General features: G+C 52.0%; 5 protein-coding genes across 9 annotated transcripts in view; 2 read left to right on the forward strand and 3 right to left on the reverse strand.

Moving 5' to 3' along the window:
* Positions 1-2,951, reverse strand: part of LOC144155945 (heme A synthase COX15) — a 30,916-nt gene extending 27,965 nt beyond the window's left edge. The window contains exons 1-4 of the mRNA XM_077687668.1: positions 2,580-2,951; positions 2,440-2,508; positions 2,240-2,382; positions 2,062-2,181 (exon numbers count right to left, since the gene is read on the reverse strand). Coding sequence (XP_077543794.1) covers positions 2,062-2,181; positions 2,240-2,382; positions 2,440-2,508; positions 2,580-2,633 — 386 coding nt within the window. The 5' untranslated portion in view covers positions 2,634-2,951. The remainder of the gene's footprint in view (positions 1-2,061; positions 2,182-2,239; positions 2,383-2,439; positions 2,509-2,579) is intronic.
* Positions 2,952-3,145: 194 nt separating this feature from the next.
* Positions 3,146-17,154, forward strand: part of Tws (protein phosphatase 2 regulatory subunit tws) — a 45,351-nt gene continuing 31,342 nt past the window's right edge. The window contains exons 1-4 of one of the 4 annotated variants that reach the window (XM_077687666.1): positions 12,229-12,362; positions 12,893-13,074; positions 13,454-13,519; positions 14,104-14,201. In XM_077687666.1, the coding sequence (XP_077543792.1) occupies positions 13,041-13,074; positions 13,454-13,519; positions 14,104-14,201 (198 nt within the window). In that variant the 5' untranslated portion in view covers positions 12,229-12,362; positions 12,893-13,040. Of the gene's footprint in view, positions 3,506-12,228; positions 12,363-12,434; positions 13,075-13,146; positions 13,324-13,453; positions 13,520-14,103; positions 14,202-17,154 lie in introns of those variants that run through there. The other 3 variants (XM_077687664.1, XM_077687665.1, XM_077687667.1) reach the window with 3 other exon arrangements.
* On the reverse strand, positions 5,449-7,669 carry LOC144155947 (bridging integrator 3-like). The gene is made up of 7 exons (XM_077687670.1): positions 7,520-7,669; positions 7,302-7,359; positions 7,188-7,228; positions 6,952-7,013; positions 6,756-6,892; positions 6,469-6,509; positions 5,449-5,986 (listed from the first exon to the last, which is right to left on the reverse strand). The coding sequence occupies exons 1-7, from the start codon at positions 7,525-7,527 to the stop codon at positions 5,584-5,586; spliced, it is 750 nt and encodes a 249-aa protein (XP_077543796.1). The 5' UTR covers positions 7,528-7,669; the 3' UTR covers positions 5,449-5,583.
* On the forward strand, positions 8,004-10,070 carry Bbip1 (BBSome interacting protein 1). Of its 2 annotated transcripts, none has more exons than XM_077687672.1 (2): positions 8,004-8,148; positions 9,817-10,070. In XM_077687672.1, the coding sequence occupies exons 1-2, from the start codon at positions 8,142-8,144 to the stop codon at positions 9,990-9,992; spliced, it is 183 nt and encodes a 60-aa protein (XP_077543798.1). In that variant the 5' UTR covers positions 8,004-8,141; the 3' UTR covers positions 9,993-10,070. The 2 variants fall into 2 exon arrangements, with proteins under 2 accessions (XP_077543798.1, XP_077543797.1); XM_077687671.1 differs by lacking the exon at positions 8,004-8,148 and adding an exon at positions 8,300-8,327.
* Positions 10,005-12,129, reverse strand: Lqfr (clathrin interactor lqfR). Its single transcript, XM_077687662.1, has 3 exons — positions 11,968-12,129; positions 11,012-11,863; positions 10,005-10,949 (listed from the first exon to the last, which is right to left on the reverse strand). Exons 1-3 carry the CDS (start codon positions 12,006-12,008, stop codon positions 10,274-10,276), a joined length of 1,569 nt encoding a protein of 522 aa, XP_077543788.1. The 5' UTR covers positions 12,009-12,129; the 3' UTR covers positions 10,005-10,273.

A 17,154-nucleotide genomic window follows, 5' to 3' on the forward strand; every position in this document is an offset into this window, starting at 1 on the left:
TCAAAGCATTATCATATGACACAGGGAGCCTGCAGAATCTAGCACAAACTGAAATCAGAGGGCCTTATCAGATACCACACTCTTTCAATGACACCTTTTATCGAACTGCCTACCCTGTATACTTCCAAAAATGCGTCCGCCCAGTGATCAGCAGTTCATTGAAGTAGAAAAACAAAAGGAAAGTGAACGCAGTGTGTGATTACTAAAATGTCCATTCCTTTATTTCGCTCCTCATTTGTAAACAACGATAGTTAAGCATCCCCCTCCCCACCCCCACCCTATGTCTTGCGAAACAGCAGTGCATTTCGCATCTAGCTGGTCTGCACGGTGAGCCCTACCAGACGAACGTCTTAACATTTCTGAGGCTGCACTGGGTTTCTTCATTACCGTACGAGCTATTCTGTTTCTTCTGGACTTGCCGACCATTTATTTTAACATGGTTCAATTAACCCACCTTGGCTATGGCTATAAGGCAGGAGTGGGCACACCGTTAACGATGTGCAGCCTTGGAATACACTCAACAGTTTCGCGTGGCTTATATTCCCATAAAAGGCACACATTATTGTCAGGTACTGGGTAATCACATTCCTGAACAACATTTTTTTACGAAGTATATGTTCGAAACAAAGCCGCATTCGTTCTCCGTGCTGCAAAATGAAACCAACTTGTCACTATACCAAATATCAGGTCTAAATGGAGCGACAATAGAATTCCTTTGTGCTGGCATATTCGGAGGTGATAGTGGTGATTTGCTGCTGCCGTCGCCGACGCCAGTAAGAGCGGCCAAGAAGCGCGCAGAACCACGTCCCCGTACAGCTTTTAATGGCGTTCCAGTACTCTACCAAGACGCAGCTGTTTTTTGAAGTTCCCTAAGTGTACTAATTTGCTTACAGACGTCACCATAACGAGTTGTCGAGGGTCCGGAAAGGCAAAAAGAAGCATAAGAGAAGCAAAACACTGCATGAGCCTCTATCAGTCACGCGGCTTTCATCTCGTACACGCCGCGGAGAAGCAGCGGCAGGCGGCGCAGCGATTGCGAAGCTCGAGGCGTATACCACACGGTGTAGTTTAAAGCAGGGTAGGTTTATGTAACATCTGCAGGGTCCTGCAGTTTCTGGCCAGAGCTTGATCAAGGCTCCACCATTCGTGGCCGTTGTTGTCACAGTTTACGACTTTTCTACAAGGGCTTGTGGTCTGGCGCCCCTGAAATTGCCAAGGGTGTTCAGTGTGGTGTGCAATAGTACTTTAATACCCCTGTCACAAGGGCACTTTCAATCCAGATTGAAGCGAAGCGCGACCGACTTTTCGAGCGCGCTAGACACACCAGCGCTGCTGCACGGCACGTTTCAATCCCGACTGAGAAGAAGTTGCACAAGTTGCACTCACGTACGCCAGATGGCGCCAAAAATGCACTTCGCAACTGGCGTCTGGTAACTTTGCGTGGTCGTAGGTACACGTAACTATACAAATGTTACTGCACACTTATTTGGGTCAAGTTATTTGATACAATTTCTGGCGTTAGCTGAAGTTGTCAACTTCTGTGCCATTAGTCAGCGGAGACGAGAGTATCACCGCTTTTGTCTGATCGCACTTGGAAACCTCAATCGCGCTTGGGAAACCAGGATTGAGTTCGAGTGGGATTGGGCTACATTGCGATTGAAACTGCCGGGTAGCATCGCCTGATCTGGATTGAGCTTGATCCGGATCGACTTAATCACGATTGGAAGTGCCCGTGTGACAGGGTATTATTTAGTTATGATAATATGTGCACTACGCCATGGAGGTGTTTAGTTTGAACTGTCATTGCTTTGCAGAAGAAAAAGAAATGGGTAGATGAAAAAAAAAAAAGTCTGCATTTGCTGTAGCTGACATGGTGGCTTAGTTGCAATAACGTGCTTTCTTGGGGTGCTCGAGTGCTACAGTACGCTGAACTGTTTCAGGGCCCCTACAAACACATTAAAACACCGCTGCCTAGCAGCCATCTCACGGTATACCGTAGCAAGCACGTGAAGGGAACTTACCACGATGCCGCACTCTGCACACTTGGTGCGCGGTACTCACGCTTTGTATTCCGGATACTGTTGGTACTTGAGGAACTCTTGCTCCCACTGGTGCTGCCCCGAGGGCGGAAACTCGGCGAATGGATTCCAGTGCACCATGGACAGGCCGGACTTGGTCAGTCTGAAACAGCGAGGCGTGTCCAGACTCCAGCGCTGAGCAGCACGCGGCTGCAAGTCACCTGGTCACCCCTCCGAGCACGATGGAGCCAAAGGCCATGCCACTGCACGTTAGCAGCCATCCGCCCACAGCTCTCTGCGATTTTTCTACCACGTGCTTCGCAGCCGGCGGCGTCACAGTCACCTGAACTCGACGGGCAATGGTCTGAAAGGAAAGGGAGCTGAGTGTGTGGCGAGTCCATGCTGTTGCCCTTTAATTCACCTGAAGCGCGGGGCCGCACTTATTTTGCACCAGCAAACGGCGCCCTGCGTCTTGGCGAAAAAGAACCGTCTGCACAAAAGACAACGCGACAACGTTGAGCATTAACACAGCAACCTCCCCTGCAAACGAGCTGAACTTACCCCGACGTACGCCTTCGAAGAGCACGAAATGCCCCAGCGTAGGGGAACATTCATTTTGTATACCTTGTTGTATGGGAGGCGGCGTAAGAAACCGTGTTGAACCCGTTCGAACTACTGACTAGCGGCGCAGCACTTCGCTCGCAACGAAACAATCGAGGTGCAACGAGTACGTTACTGTTCCTGTCACCAGCACGATGTGGTTTCCGCACAATGCACTATAGAAAGAATCGCTGATTTCTTTTACGGCGCCGTCACATAACACTTATCCCGCGGTACTGTCCTGGTTTCTTCTGGTTTAGCCAGTTTAGCATTACAGACGCGGGCAGGCACATGCAAATAACAAGCGGCATGCAAAGTTTTATTTGATGATGATGAAAATGATGCGCACAATATTTTTTCAAAAAATCACTATAAACATCAATAAATAAGCTTAGAATTTTATCTTAAAGCTTTGAAATGATTCAGGTGATTGAGTACGTTATTGTATTGAATAAGGTAAGAGACGGCGTCGACAGACAGCGTTACGCACGCAGTACGTAACTGACGTTACTATCTGTTGTGATGAGTTCATGATGCAGTGACAGCACTGGCGCGTAGGGAAGCCCGAATCGCGTGTGCCTAGATCGGTCGCAGTTTTTGCAGCGAAGACTACGACTTCATTGCTTCGGATACCTGGCAAAAAAAACGTGCTTGTCGTGTAATATTAGTCGCGTTGGTGCAGTGTGCAGTGCTGTCGTTTTCACCTTAGCGTGTGTGCAAAAGCGGGCAGGGCGTATGTAGAAGCGGCGCCAGATTTGAGTTCCTCGTGTTTTTCAACTGCGTCCATTTGTCGAACACTTCGAACATGGTTTCAAAGGGATCATCTTCACAGAGGCCAAGGAAGCGACTCCATTCTGGACGTGACAATTATGACTCCGACGAAGAAGGTAAGTCGCCTGTTGCGTTATTTTGCAAAAAAAGAGGAAGAAAATAAAACGTGAGTAGCGTTCCTAATTCGCGACAGACGCGCTCGTAAACGCGCGTCTTGTCATTTGTTACATGCATAAAAGTGAATTCCTAAAAGCGCACCGTCTTATTGACATAAAGTGTATAAAACTAGCGCATTAATTTTTGCTCTGCACCAAGATGTGGACGCGTTAACCAGCTGAAGGCCGACGCGCTAGGAAACGCGCGTCTTGTCATTTGCGTAACACTGCGTTCGTAGAAGCGCGTCTTTTTACTGACGTTACGCGCATTCCTGAAAGCGCATCTTCTTATTGACGTAAAGTGTTTAAAAATAGCGCATTAATTTTTGCTCTGCACCAAGATGTGGACGCGTTAACTAGCTGAAGACAGACGCGCTCGGAAATGCGCGTCTTGTCATTTGCGTAACACTGCGTTCGTAGAAGCGCGTCTTTTTGTTGACGTTACGCGTATAAAACTGGCGCATTAATTCCTGTCCCTGGCATCGAGAAGGACACTAGCTAACTAAGGCACATTATCAGCAGCGGTCGCACACTAGTTTAGAACGCATGTGGCGTCGTTTAGCGTCATGCTTGTTATTTACCGTCCAAGCGTCTCTGTTGTGCGCCCCCAATTCAGCGGCCCCTGATAGCCTGCGGGCAGTCCCAGTAGCGCCATAGGCATACGTGTGAAAAATGAGTCCGGTCATCGAGGAAGCATATGAAGCTGTGAAGTTGCCTTGCGCAGCTTCACAGCTTTTGCCTCGAAACGCAAAGTGTACTCGCGTAGTTAGTGGGGAAGTCGGCGACATTGCTATGTGGGCCTGTCAATAGGATAATCTATTGGTGGAAAGCTGTAGTTTAAAAGATTGGGCGAGTGTAAATGTGGCACCAAGGAAACTTCCCAAAAGCAGGCGTAAAACAATCAATCTGTTGTTTCAGTTACTTTTCGCCTGAACGTTAACATCTAACAGAGATGCGTCTGGTTGGGAAGGTGCGAATGATGAAAAAAATAAAAGTGTAAACAAAGTGGCCACTAACAAAGAAGGTCGGAACCGAGCTGGTTCTGAAATGTAGGCTTCTTCGTTTGTTATACTTCGGTTGCAGTTTTATTTTTATTTCCCAGTTACTTCTGTGTTTCACGATGTACGAAAAAAGTTCCGAGAAGGGTGTGACTGACCACCACAACTTGCATGGGCAAAATCAAAAGCGTGCCACTGGTGCTGAAAAAATGCATCTAAAAAAGTTTGGGGGTGTGAATAAGCAGTCTGTGATCAAGGAGCACACCGCGTTGCAAGCAACTACTACATCTTGCCAAATGACGTGCCTGCTGATATGACACAGGTGTACATTAGCCTTCTGAGATAAGTGGTTTGGGAACAATGCCCAAACTAAATGCCAATAAATGTCCTTATACTGCATGAATTTGACGCTAGCGTAGATTTTTTTTTTTTTTGCATCCTTTAGCCACTACAATGCTAACACCTGATTACTACAACTGAGTCTGAAGCACTTGTCACACAACCGTGTCAGAAGCACTTAATCTCATTGCAGCACAAGTAACCACAGCTGCCAGTTGCTGTGCAGGTGTAAAGCAGGTGACATACGGCTGTCTTGACAGTTTGTCCCTGACACCGCTTGCAGTGGTTGGGCTTTTCTTAAAAGTGGACTAACTCAATGGGGACTTCAGTGGATCATGATGTAAAGGAGTTGCATGCTGCGCGCGCGAGTTTGTTTGGTGGTTGCTTATTTTGACAGCAATTTCATGAGGAAGGAGTCAACTATGACTGCTGCAGTCGCCTTTAAAAGCGGTAGCGCAGCCTGCTATTTATGGTTACATTCACTGCACTGAATTTATTCCGAATCGGCAAGAAGTGTAGTGTACTGAGTGAAGTGCAGGTTTATACTTAGAATAGTCCATTACAGCATTACAAAGTATAGAGCAGTTTATTTGCACAAGTGTGTGTGCTTGCATTACAACAGACGTGTCACCTGCACAAATATGTCCCTTTGCTGCCTTGAGAAACGAGCAGTGTTCTTGACTTCTGCATAATTGGGGTTGCCTAGCCCGGCAGGCTAACGATGGAGAGCGCCCTGGCGGCGGCCAGGAGCTGCTCGACGGGCGTGCGCTCGCCGGGCGGGGCCATGAGGTCGTGAGCGCGGGTGGCTGCCTGGCCCCAGTGCAGGGTCTGGCTGTGGACCAGGGCGTCGAAGCAGGGCTGCAGGTAAAGGCCGCCGGCCTCGTAGCCCCGGGGCAGGTCCTGCGCCAGCAGGGCCTCCTGGACGCCCAGCTCAGCCCGGCTGGCCTCCACCGCCTGCCGGCACTCGCTCAGCCGGGCCAGGTTGGTGCCCGTCGACTCGCGGCTGGCCAGCCGCTCGGCACGCTGCTCCAGCCGCTGCACTTCCTGCCGCGCCTGGTCGCGCCGCTTGAGTGCCGCGTGCACCTCGCCAAACACGCTCTGGAACCTGTGTGCACCGGGAGGAGTTCCGTCACTCAAGAAGGAAGAGCTGCACCTACCACCTCGCGCTTTCAGGGGGCTGCGAGTATTCACCACCATAGCAAACCTAGTGGGAGCAGCTTACTTTCCTTGCCCTGACTGCGTTTCAGATCTTGTTTTCTTGATGCCTCCCTGGGCATTTTCGAGAAACCTGGATTAGCCCAGACGTCGCCCAATTAGGTAGCCGAGCAATCGGGACCCAGTGGGCTGAATGTGCTCTGCATGCAATTGAGGAGGTGCGATGCAGGATGCATGTTATTTCAATTCCCGCATTTCTCTCTTTGATTTGTGTAGAAAATTTGGTTCATCAGTCTGGCACAGCACACACGTTGTCGGCTCTTTTGGGCATGCAGCTGCTGCATAACTTGGCTAGTTGCGATATCATGGAAAAACCCATCCAAGGCATCTGCAGAGGTGCAGCAGCCTCTACAAGTATGGGCATGCACTCACCGTTTGAGAGGCTCGACGAAGCAGCGCCGGACAGCCACAAGCTGCGAAGGGAACAGTTGGGCATTTTGTCAGTCCGGCATGGTGTCGAGCATTACCTTTTTTTTTTTTTTTTTTTTTTTTTCATTTTTCGTGGCAAAGTTGACCAGGCAGGTGCAGCACTTCACTTCATCTATCCAAGCATTGCGAGTGCAAGCAGTGTCGCCCTCATCGTGCGCGCCTACTCTGGCGGCATTAAAGAATGAAAGCAAGCACAGAAAACGACCCCTGCGGTTTGCCTTGGTACTCACGTGGTCGTCGACGGCCGTGTCCATGGACGATGCAAAACCTAACCAGTCCTCAACCAGCCTGCGCAGCTCGGGGCTCTCGTTGCACAGCTCTCCGCTCGCCAGGTCGCTGCTCATCTTTTTCTCGCACTGGTACAATGCTGCGAAGGCGTCCAGTCGGACAAGCACTCTCGGGACGCGGAAATGGGGCGCGTCTTACCCAGCATGGTGTCCTCGTACTTCTTGGCGTCGCTGTACAGCTTCTTGGTATCCCCCTCCAGCCTGCACACGTCGTCGAAAAATGAGACGGCCCCGATGCGCGCAAAAGTACCGAAGGGCGCAGAACTAGTCGGTACTGCTTCATATTGAATTGCGCTTCGTCCCAGTCCCCTCGTCGTCCCATTTGTATAAGTATACCCAGCCCAGTTCAATATGGAAAAAAGTAGACAGCCTTACCGGGCAAACTTGGACGCGTACTCGTCAATCGTTTTTTCGGCCTGTCAAGGGAAGATAAGAGCCATTAAGAACGCGAAGCTGGAAGAACGTCGACAGCAAAGCGACCACACTCACGAGCTCGCTTCCTGGGGAACTCTTCGGTGGTGGCTTCGACAACCGCTTCAGTGGATTCCTTCGGGGCGATGAAAGTGGCAATAATTATGGCATATTGCGACAGGACTTCGTACGCGCAAAAAGCGCCCACCGAAGGTTAGCACAGCGCTTTCGCTTTTGCGCACCGTCACACCGCTGCGCCAAGGACCCGGCGCTGGAGGAAGGCGTGCTGTACTTACCAACTCATGGCCCTCCCGACGGCGCAATTTAAATTGTGTTATCCGGCTCATTACCGACGGGGGCACATTTAAACTTCAGTCGACGGAAGTTCGGGTGTTCGATAGGAAACTGGCCACTCGGACTAGCAGGCGAGAGCTTCCGCCAGTGGCGCTGCAGTCGGTCTACTGATGATGATCGGTACCGTTTTTGGTCGGTGTTTTTCTCTGCGATACCTGTACCACGGCACCTGTACTCGGCGCCTATTGTAGTGGTTTCGAGGTCATACCATGCATAATAGAGGGAGAAATACCGACTTTTCTTTCCCCCCGTACGATGCATTATATTCGCCGTCGCCCTCCCCTCCTCCTCAGTCCTCTGGTGTCTTTTTTTTTTTTTTTTTTTCGTAGTTTCGCGCACGCACCGATAATCTGATCAGGGGTTATTTTTTTACACACTATTTACGCGAGCGCAAAAATTAATGCAGTTATGAATGCTGGTCCACTAACCTGATGGGTCTGAAGATTTCGCTTATGTTTATATTTACCTGCGTTGCTAGGAAGCGTTGCCCGGTGATCCGCTTGTTTGTACTGTGGTGCTCCGTACGTCTTCTGTCGGAGAACAAGTTCTGTTGGCTTCGTAACAATGTTCGGTACGAAGTTTATCGCTCCTAGTGCCGGTGTATGCTCGTTGAACTATTAACCGGCGCGACTTGTCGGGCGTAATCATGCCTGGGTGACTATACGGGTCGCCCGTCCGGTGACCGATTTCTTTCCCTGCACGAAAATCTTGTCCCAAGCAGTGAAAAGCTCTAATGCATGTGCAGCATCGGTAAGGCGAGACCATTCCTGGTGTAGTCATTCCGCATTGTGCGAACTCGATCTTCCGGATGTCTGCGCGCTGATGTTTACTTTTTGTGACGCCATTCAGATCTCGGTCAATGCAGCTGTAACGCGTTAGCGCGCTGCTTGCGCAAGCTCCGCTATGTAGCACGCCGCTGCGTGCCGTGGAGCAATTTCACTTTTTCTACGTCGCGAGCGGGAGGCTTTACGATCACGCTTTTATAGTGCGACCGGTCTCCGTTTGCTTTGCGGTACGTCTGGTTGCATGGGCGTCGGCAGGATTCTGCTTTGAGGGGGTAACCCATTGTATTGAGGGGCAAGAGGGAGAGGGGCAGTTCTGCTGGGGGCAAGTGCCCCGTTTGCACACCCCTGCCCATGTCTGGTTGTGCACAATAAGTTTTGGGGAGTGAGCATTAGTTCATTCCAAGAAAGTGGCGCGCCAAGCTGATCCTACATCTTGCCAAATCTGATGAGGCAAATTGCTGTACTGTTTCTGGTTCAATGTGCTGAACTGGTTCCTACTTGTGCCCCCTCTTATGGGTTTGTTGATCTTTCATCTGCACTGCCGTTTAATACCCCAGCTGCACTAGGGTCCGAATGTCATTTGAACCAAATGTCATTTGACTCAAATGGGGTGCTTCGAATGCCATTCAGAATCCGCCCTGCTACACTACAATTTCAATGGCATTTGAAAGCTTTAGCATTCGCTCGCCGTGCTGCATGGCGCTGCTGCAGTCTTTCGTATTGAAATGATATGAAATTACGAATAATGTAAACTTTGACACGGTTTTTGCTTAATTCTGAATCCCAATCGAGGTTTTTTGTGCTGTCTGGACACACTGGTTCGTTGCTTGCTCGCACTGGTGCTGAGAGTACTTCTAGAACTAATACATCTTGATATCACGATTTAAGTGAACGAGAAGTAAACAAAAAAAAGTCCCACAATTAAGAATATTTTGCTCGTTTTAAGTACGCTAGCAATGTATTTGTTTATGTTGACTTGGAATGCTGTGCGCGAGAGTGCTAGAAATGGCATTTGAAATCCCAAATGTCTCCCTCGGTGCTCATTTGGCTCGCATGTCATTTAAGCCGAATGGCATTTCAAAACCTAGTGTAGCAGCACAACTTGGCATTTGAGTCAAATGACATTCGGGTGTTAGTGTAGCAGGGGTATTAAACCATAAAGAAGCGATTCGACAAAAAGCGTTCACCCAAGTCGTGAGCGATGCTTATGTCTGCCTATGCGGAGTGCATTTCGGTCTTGGACGTAGCAGTGGTGCGTGGGATTGTTCATCTAAGCTGTGGAGAGCGCACTGGCAGTGTATGCAATCTGCTTGGCAATCGTGGGGGTTCGAGCAACATGGCATCGCTAAAGCACACATTCTTTGCACGAGGTAAAGTCTGTGAAGCAACTCGATACGCAAGTATCAAGTGACTTCTCAGATGCGAGCACAGCATGTGAGAGGAGAACTCTGCAGGAGGAGGTGGCGGAGGAGCGGTGCGCGAGGTGCCACCCAGCCGCGGCCTGCTGTTCCGCGAGAGCAGCGCGCGGCCCGTGCTGTGCAAGCCCAAGCTGCTGCCCCTGCAAAGCATAAGCCTGGAGAAGCTGGAGCGCCTGCAGGCCCAGCAGAAGCCGCCTCCGAAGAACTGCTAGGGGCACACACAGTCAACAAGTGGCCAGGCTTTTATTAAAAATAGACGGCCGTCAATGGGGAGGCAGGCTGGCCCTGGAGCTGCTTTTGTTCTATTGCTTTATTCAGCCCGGGGGTGGTTGAGCGCAATTTTCTCCGCCTGTCCTGGGTTACGGGAGGGGGAAAACAATGGAAGCACCGGTCCCGGGGCAGAGGCCCCCCGCGCATGATATGTGACCAGCACGAGCTCCCCTGGGGGCCAGGGCCCCACCCTGCTCACGACTCTCCGGTGGCCACCGAGGCCTCACTGCAGTCGCCCCAGGGAGCCGCTGCCTGCCGCCAGCTGGTTCATGGAAGGTGCTGCCGGTTTTGCGTACTTGCTGCTCAGGCTCAGGTTGTCCACACTGATGTTAATGCTACCAGAGTCCACCCACGTTTTCCCACACTTGCCCGGTGTTGCCTGGCCCCCTAGGACCAGGGGTGCCGCTCCGGCGGGGCTGGGCGTCAGTGGTGCACAGCCTGGGCTGGGCTGCCGTACAAGTCCCGGTAGTCCCTGGAAGCCCACGGGCAGTTGGTACGCCAACTGGAAACCGGCGGGCTGCGCTGCCGCTGTCATGGTGGGGGGGAAGCCCACCGGTGTCTGCAGGCCAAGGATGCTGCCGGTGGGGGACTGCATGCTGCTTACGAGGGGACTCGTCTGCAGCGGCGTCAGGGGGCTGGTCGGCTGCAGACCAGCCAACGGGCTGGTTGGCATTGCGGGCTGCAGCCCCGCCAGTGGGCTAGCCTGCAGCACAGGCTGGGAGATTGGACTTGTGTGGAGACTCGGTTGGAGGCCAGCCGCTGGCATGATGGGGGCTGCGACGGGGCTTGTATGCAAGCTTGGCTGGACACTGGTTGCCTGCACGGGCAGGTCGATAAGGCCAGCAGGAATGCTGCTCGAAGAGGTGAATGATGCGAAATCTGAGAACTCGTCCTGCGCACTGTAAAAGATCGGACTGTGCTGTGACACCGGCAGACGCCGCACTCGGTGCGAGCAACTTACCTGGGCGGTGTGGCCGTAGCACTCTGGAATTGACTGAAGTCGGCGAAGTCGCCATTCGCCGTCGGCGCCGTTGTCTGCGGCGGCGGCGGAGTACTGACGATGTCTCCGAGCAGGTCGGCCGCCGGCACGGGCGGCGGCGGCGCGCTGGCCGGGCTGGCGGGCGGTGACGCCTCCCGGCCATAGTTCGCGGCGGCACCCATGTCGAGCTTCTTGGCCTGCGGCTTCCAACTGGGCGGCCGCGGCTCGTCACGGTACGCGACACTGCCGCTGGGTCGCTCGTCGCGTTCCTCGTCGTTGCTGTTGTCGGGCGAGTCCTCGAAGCTGTGCCGGCGGCCCAGGCGCGGCCCGTGGTCCATGTCGTCGAATTTGTTGCGGTCGTTGTACCGAAAGCCGAGCGACTCGCCCGACAGGCCGATGTACTTGTCCTTGGCCTTCTTGGCCTTCTTTCGCTCCTCGCGTAGCCGCTCGTCGTCCTGGATGAAGTCGATGAGGTCCTTGACTTTCTGACGCACGTTGACGCCCTGGTCCTTTCCGATCTCGTCGATGAAGGAGTAGTTCTCGAGGCTGCGCAGGTCGTAGATATGCTCCCGCGCCGAGGTCACCACCCTCTCGGAGCCGTTTCGGACGAGGTAGTCGAGCAGGAGCAGGCCCTTGTAGGGCCGCCGGTAGCAGCGCTTGTTGTCCTGCAGTATGCGCTTCCACAGCATGCCCATCACCTCGGGGAAGTGGTCGTACGAAAAGGTGGCCTGCGCGATCTCCTGCATCAGCTGGCCGGGCGGGCCCCAGGCCACGTCGTTGGTCGCCTCGCGCACCTTCGCCTCCATCTCGGTGTAGTTCATCACCATGTTGGTGCTGCGTAGAGAAGGCCCGTCATCATCACCCGACGGGGAAAAGTATCCGGCTAGCCTAGGCCTACCCGCCAGCTGGAATAGGCAGCCGGCTGACGACCTACTTACGCTTTATCCACGAGCTCCTTGATCTTCCATGGCATATTCATGGTGCTCGGACGGATCGGGCCAGCAGCTGGCTGCTTCGCTGGTGCACTCTCTGAGGGCCGCACGAAATAAGTAGCGCACGGCTCCTAGCAGTTACATGAGCGATGGCGGCCCGGTCACGTGATCTAACAAGTGCATTTTTTTGCGCGCTGCACGGCGCTAGGTGGCGGCGGCCTTGACGCCGGCGACGACGACACCCCTTGCGCCGGCACAACGCGCGGCCCCTCCCCCCCCCGTCTCGGTTTCGCTGCCCGTCTGGCTGGCGACAGAAGCCTGGCTACCGCGCTAACCCGCAGCGTCGTCTGCTACCCCATCAGCTGTTCGGCACACCTGCCGCGTTCTCAGCTGACCGAGAGGTGTGCTCGCGTGCAGCGAATCTTATCGCCTCGCTTGGGCACGTTGACTGCGTAAATACCTTGCTTATCCGCCCGCACATGATAGAATTGTAGTAAGCCGTGATAAGCAGGCGAAATACGTCGCCTTTATCGCTCCACCGAGCCCACACGAACGCAAGCTGTGAGCGAATCCTAGCGGACGTGGCTAAAAAAAGTAGAATAAGCGAATACGTTTATTATTGTCCCGGGCGTCAAGTTTGCGCGGACTTGACAAAACGCATTCGGCGCTGTTGTAGAAATACCAATGCGATGCACATCTCGAAGCGGTTCTCACGCGGCTTGTTGACCGGCCCGAAATACTAGCGGTGAAAGCGTTTTCTTCAGGTGGGACTTCGTTCCCACAAGAGCCGCTGTAGGCCGTACAGTGCGTAAACAAGTTGGGAATTTTTTTTATTTATGTAAATATTCACGCCGGATTCCAATTTGAGGAGACATCATTCTTTGTTTTAATTTTTTTAAACGTTGGTCTGAGGTCACTGTTGTTTTGAAAGGCTGCAGTACGTCGCTGGCATCGGGCTGTCCCATCGGAACTTCGCGCGCCGAATATCTCACAATACGCAAAAAGAGTGCTGCTTTCCGCCCGTCCGGGACTGCCCGCGGGTAATTCGAGAACTCCCCTCGGACAGGAGGCGCGTAGCGATGCAGCTGATAAACGACGGCGGGGCACTCTACGGTGAGTCCCAGGCTGTTTTTCGAAGGGGCCTTAAAAAAAAAGTGTACCCTTCCCTTCATGCTTTGCGTTGACGTCATTTTGGCGCTTCTGTCGGAGGGTGCGCCATCTTGAAATCGGTTTCTACTATTGATTTGTAAATCTAACGCCATCGAATGAAATTTACATGTCTTGAAGCGTCAGGCAGTCGTAGTTAATTTTTCAAGGAGAACGAAGAACTTTTTGCATTATTTATTACGGCTGTAATGGCAGGTAAATGCGAGCTTCCCTCTTGAGAAAAGTCCGCTCTGCTGTGCTCTGCGATAATGGCAGTCTCTCCGACGCCGGCCAGTGACAAAACCCATCAAGCGTCTCATTGTGGATATTTCTGGCGTGATTTCAGGTAATGGAGAGATCCAGTGGTGTTTCTCTCAAGTGAAGGGGACCTTAGATGACGATGTAACGGAAGGTGAGTGCAATTGTGACCGGTATGCAAGGCCTAAGCAGCGGTCAAATTTAGGAAAAGTTGGTGAAAAACTGACCGATGTGCCTTATACCACTTCTTTTTTGGTGCTAATCGTGTGGTGCGTTCTTGTGACGAGTTTTTGCCGCTGTCTAGCGGCTGCATAGCTCTGTTTGCCTTGTGCTGCGCACACTCTGCGTGTCCGGAAAGCATTTTGATCCGGAATGCGTCGATAGTTCGGCTGCTCCGATAGCAGTGAGAGGCAGTGGCTGACGGTATCAGTGTACAAGCATCAGTACTCCGTGCCGGGTGACAGACATGGTACAATGTGTGCGATCGCGAAAAGTGACCTTGGCTGCGCGGTCGCAGTCGCGTTATGTGTTACTGTTGTTTTGAGCATGGCGCGGAATGAGAGGCTGCCGCTGTTCGGTCGTCCGTGGGCTGCGGAGACATCCTTTAGCAGCTCGGGCAGCGTCGCTTCATGTTGCGCTCTTTGCGTGCTCCGTGCGTACCTGTCCCGTGCCCGTTGAGTCTGCGCGATCCGGATTATGCGGCGCGCAAATGACCGGTTGCGTCGCCTTTCCTTGCAGCGGACATAATTTCGTGCGTGGAGTTCAACCATGACGGCGACCTTCTTGCGACAGGCGACAAGGGTGGCCGGGTTGTCATCTTCCAGAGAGACCCCGCGGTGAGTACGGACGGGCACACCTTCCGGGCGCACGCTGGTTGGCCGCGCTCCGTGGAGCAGGGTTCGCTCGGCCTCGCGAGCCCCGTTCCATGGTGCGGCCACCGCCTTTCGGCTCTCCAGCGCACCGCTACAGATGTAGTCCAAGCGGTGTGTGTGTGGCGGGGGGAACCCATTGCCACACTCCACGCCCGGGTGTGTTGTTATCCGAGACGCTCGAGGTTGGACGGGGTGTATTATCATTGTATCCGTGTTGTGCCAAGTTCTTGGTTCTTTGCCACTCGTGAAGCTGCGCATTGAGGGAGCATCACTTGGACGTAGCTCCATGTTTCTAGTTTGTATACATACTTGCATGTGACATCACCGCAGCCCTTTCTGGAGTGCTGCTCCAGCCTTTTCAGCGCTGCTGGAGGTGACAGTGGCAGATAAGTTCGCAGCTGTCAAGCACTGTGCAAGCATCGCCTCCTCTAAAAAGATGCCTGTCACAACGGCGGCTGCCGTTTTGCCACTCCCTCCCGTTTCTCTTTTTAGCGGCAACTGCTGCCGGAGGCTCTGGTGTCTGACACTTTTGCCTTGTTCTAGTTCATTTTACTTGCTTTGTGTTGAGTTTGTGGCTGTAGCGACTGCTACGACCGTGAAAAAGGGAGCAGCTGACCTTAGCAGTGCAAGCCGTCTTGGACGGCACATCAGGCGGTCGCCACGTGGCATGCGCTCACGCTGTAAATGGGAGACTCAGTGCGCACTAACCTATAGACGCAGCATTTACGTTACTGGCTGTTCGAGTGGTTGATAGACAGATAAAAATTTTTGTGTTCACCTAGCCCAAGAAAAACTATTGAAAATGCGCTCTTGTGCCGGCTGTACTGCGCCTATTCATGCCATGCGCATGGGAGAGCAGCCGAAGGTAGTGTCAGACGCCAGCGCCGCCGCGTGGCAGAAGAGAGCACCATGACGGCCGTTTCCCTCTGATGGGTGGCTGGGCAAGCTGCCAGGCATCTTTTTAGAGGAGGCGATGGTGCAAGCTACATGTAGATGGGAGGTGTGTTAATATTTCGAAATGAAGAAACACGCATGTCTTCGTAGCTGCTTTCCCTTGAAGTGTGAAGTTCAATATACTAGAGCACTGCTGCCTGCATCTTACAGCATGAGCCGCCACTGGTGAGGCAGGGCGATTTACCTTACCCAATTTTGGGTCAGAGGGTAAATGGTCGCTCAAAACGATAGTGGCTTGCTAGCATTTTTTTTTCCCGATCTGTAGTGTCTTGTGCTGTGCATACATCATATAGTACAGTGCCACAGGTACTGCGTTTACACCCCTGCTACACTGTCGTCTTGAATGCCTTGAAACCAAACCTAATGTCATTCAACTCGGATGTCAATATTATGTTTCTCCACTACATTTTTTTCTGGGTCGAGCCCAATGAGCATCCAAAGAGACATTTGGTGCTCTAGAATGCCATTTTTTGCACTTGTGCAGCGTCTTAAAGGAGCCATGAAGAGAAAATACAACTTCGTATAATTTTAAAGAACTAGGATTCAGTATCTCACTCAGCTCCATTACAGCCACAAAAGATGTTTTTTGAATGAAAAAAAAGAGCAAGAAGTATTTTAAAACTTTCAAATTTTGCACCACAGTGACGTGTTATGAGCAAGAATGACGTCATACGGGCCAACAATAAAACATAATTTTCAGTGCGTTAACTGCACGTTAGCATTCAAGTGATGCGGTCAAATGGAACTAGAGGCCCCGTTACAGACGTCCAGTCATGTGTCGTCGCGACAGGTGAGTTAGGCGGCCGCCAATCGCACAAACAAGGTTCCGTGACGTCATAGAAAAGTTGCGGGAAATTGGCGAGGGGGTCGCGACTGCTTCACACGTTTTCTTTAATATCTTCGTTATTTGTTCGAAGATTGCGATGATATTGGTATCATTGTTATCGGGACTAAGCAGTCTTTCTAATAAACCCAACTTGTATTTTGTCTTCATGGCTCCTTTAAGTCAGCATTAAATGTTATTGGCATGCTTAAAACAAAATATTTTTAATTGTGGGACTTCGTTACTTTTCATTTACTTAAAGGGGCCCTGAAAGGCATTTTGAGCACACTAAATGAACTAGCGCAATCGCTAGATTGGGTCGCCAACATCACCTGTGCCAAGTATTACTCTTTTACGCGCAGCGGAAAGCTCACACTTTTGTTGCAAAGTTTGTCGCTTTTTTCTCACCCTTTCCTTCGTGTTTTTGGACGCCGCCATCTTCACATGTCTACATCATCGATTCCCAGATGTTCGTCATGAGCTAGACATCCTGCTATTGGGCGGCTTTTTCACGCACTTCCGGCAAAGAGATGAGTCGTCTGCTCAGCGTCGGCTCGCCGGCTGATCTGCCAGCGGAGTGCCGGAGTGCTTTGACATTTTACGACAAACGAAACAAGTGTAAACAAACGCTTAACCGTTTGTATTGAATGCAACACGGCCATAACACGACGTGGATTTTATCTTACGTGAGTACGTACCATAAAGAAAGTCCCGTGGCACTTCTTTGGTGCAATCGCAGAGAACGCCCTGAGCCGAATGCCCGGGTTTGACGCGTACATTTTATTCAACTTCAAAACAATCCAGAGATGCGTTTCGAACGAACGCAACGTCACAGCATGCGTTGCAAGTCTGAACCGCGATTGACAGACGATCTGTTGCCTCCTCCTGCCCGTCGTAAATTCGGCACTCACCTAACACCCGGTTTGCGGGGACGAGCAGCAAGTCACAACTCTGGCGCGCAAGCGAGACGGCTTTTAGCCAGGCACACTGCACATACCCCATGCGAGGTTGAGTGGTACGTCGTTCGAGAAAGATAATCCAGACCATGGGAAGCACTATCCACCCGCAGAAGTACAATGTCGCATTTCATCGCGAAACGAACGCGTCCACAACACACAGGAGGCGATGCACACACACACA

This window comes from Haemaphysalis longicornis, unplaced genomic scaffold (assembly GCF_048455015.1).
Source record: "Haemaphysalis longicornis isolate Haplotype H1 unplaced genomic scaffold, Haemaphysalis longicornis Haplotype H1 scaffold_1, whole genome shotgun sequence".
NCBI lineage: Eukaryota > Metazoa > Arthropoda > Arachnida > Ixodida > Ixodidae > Haemaphysalis > Haemaphysalis longicornis.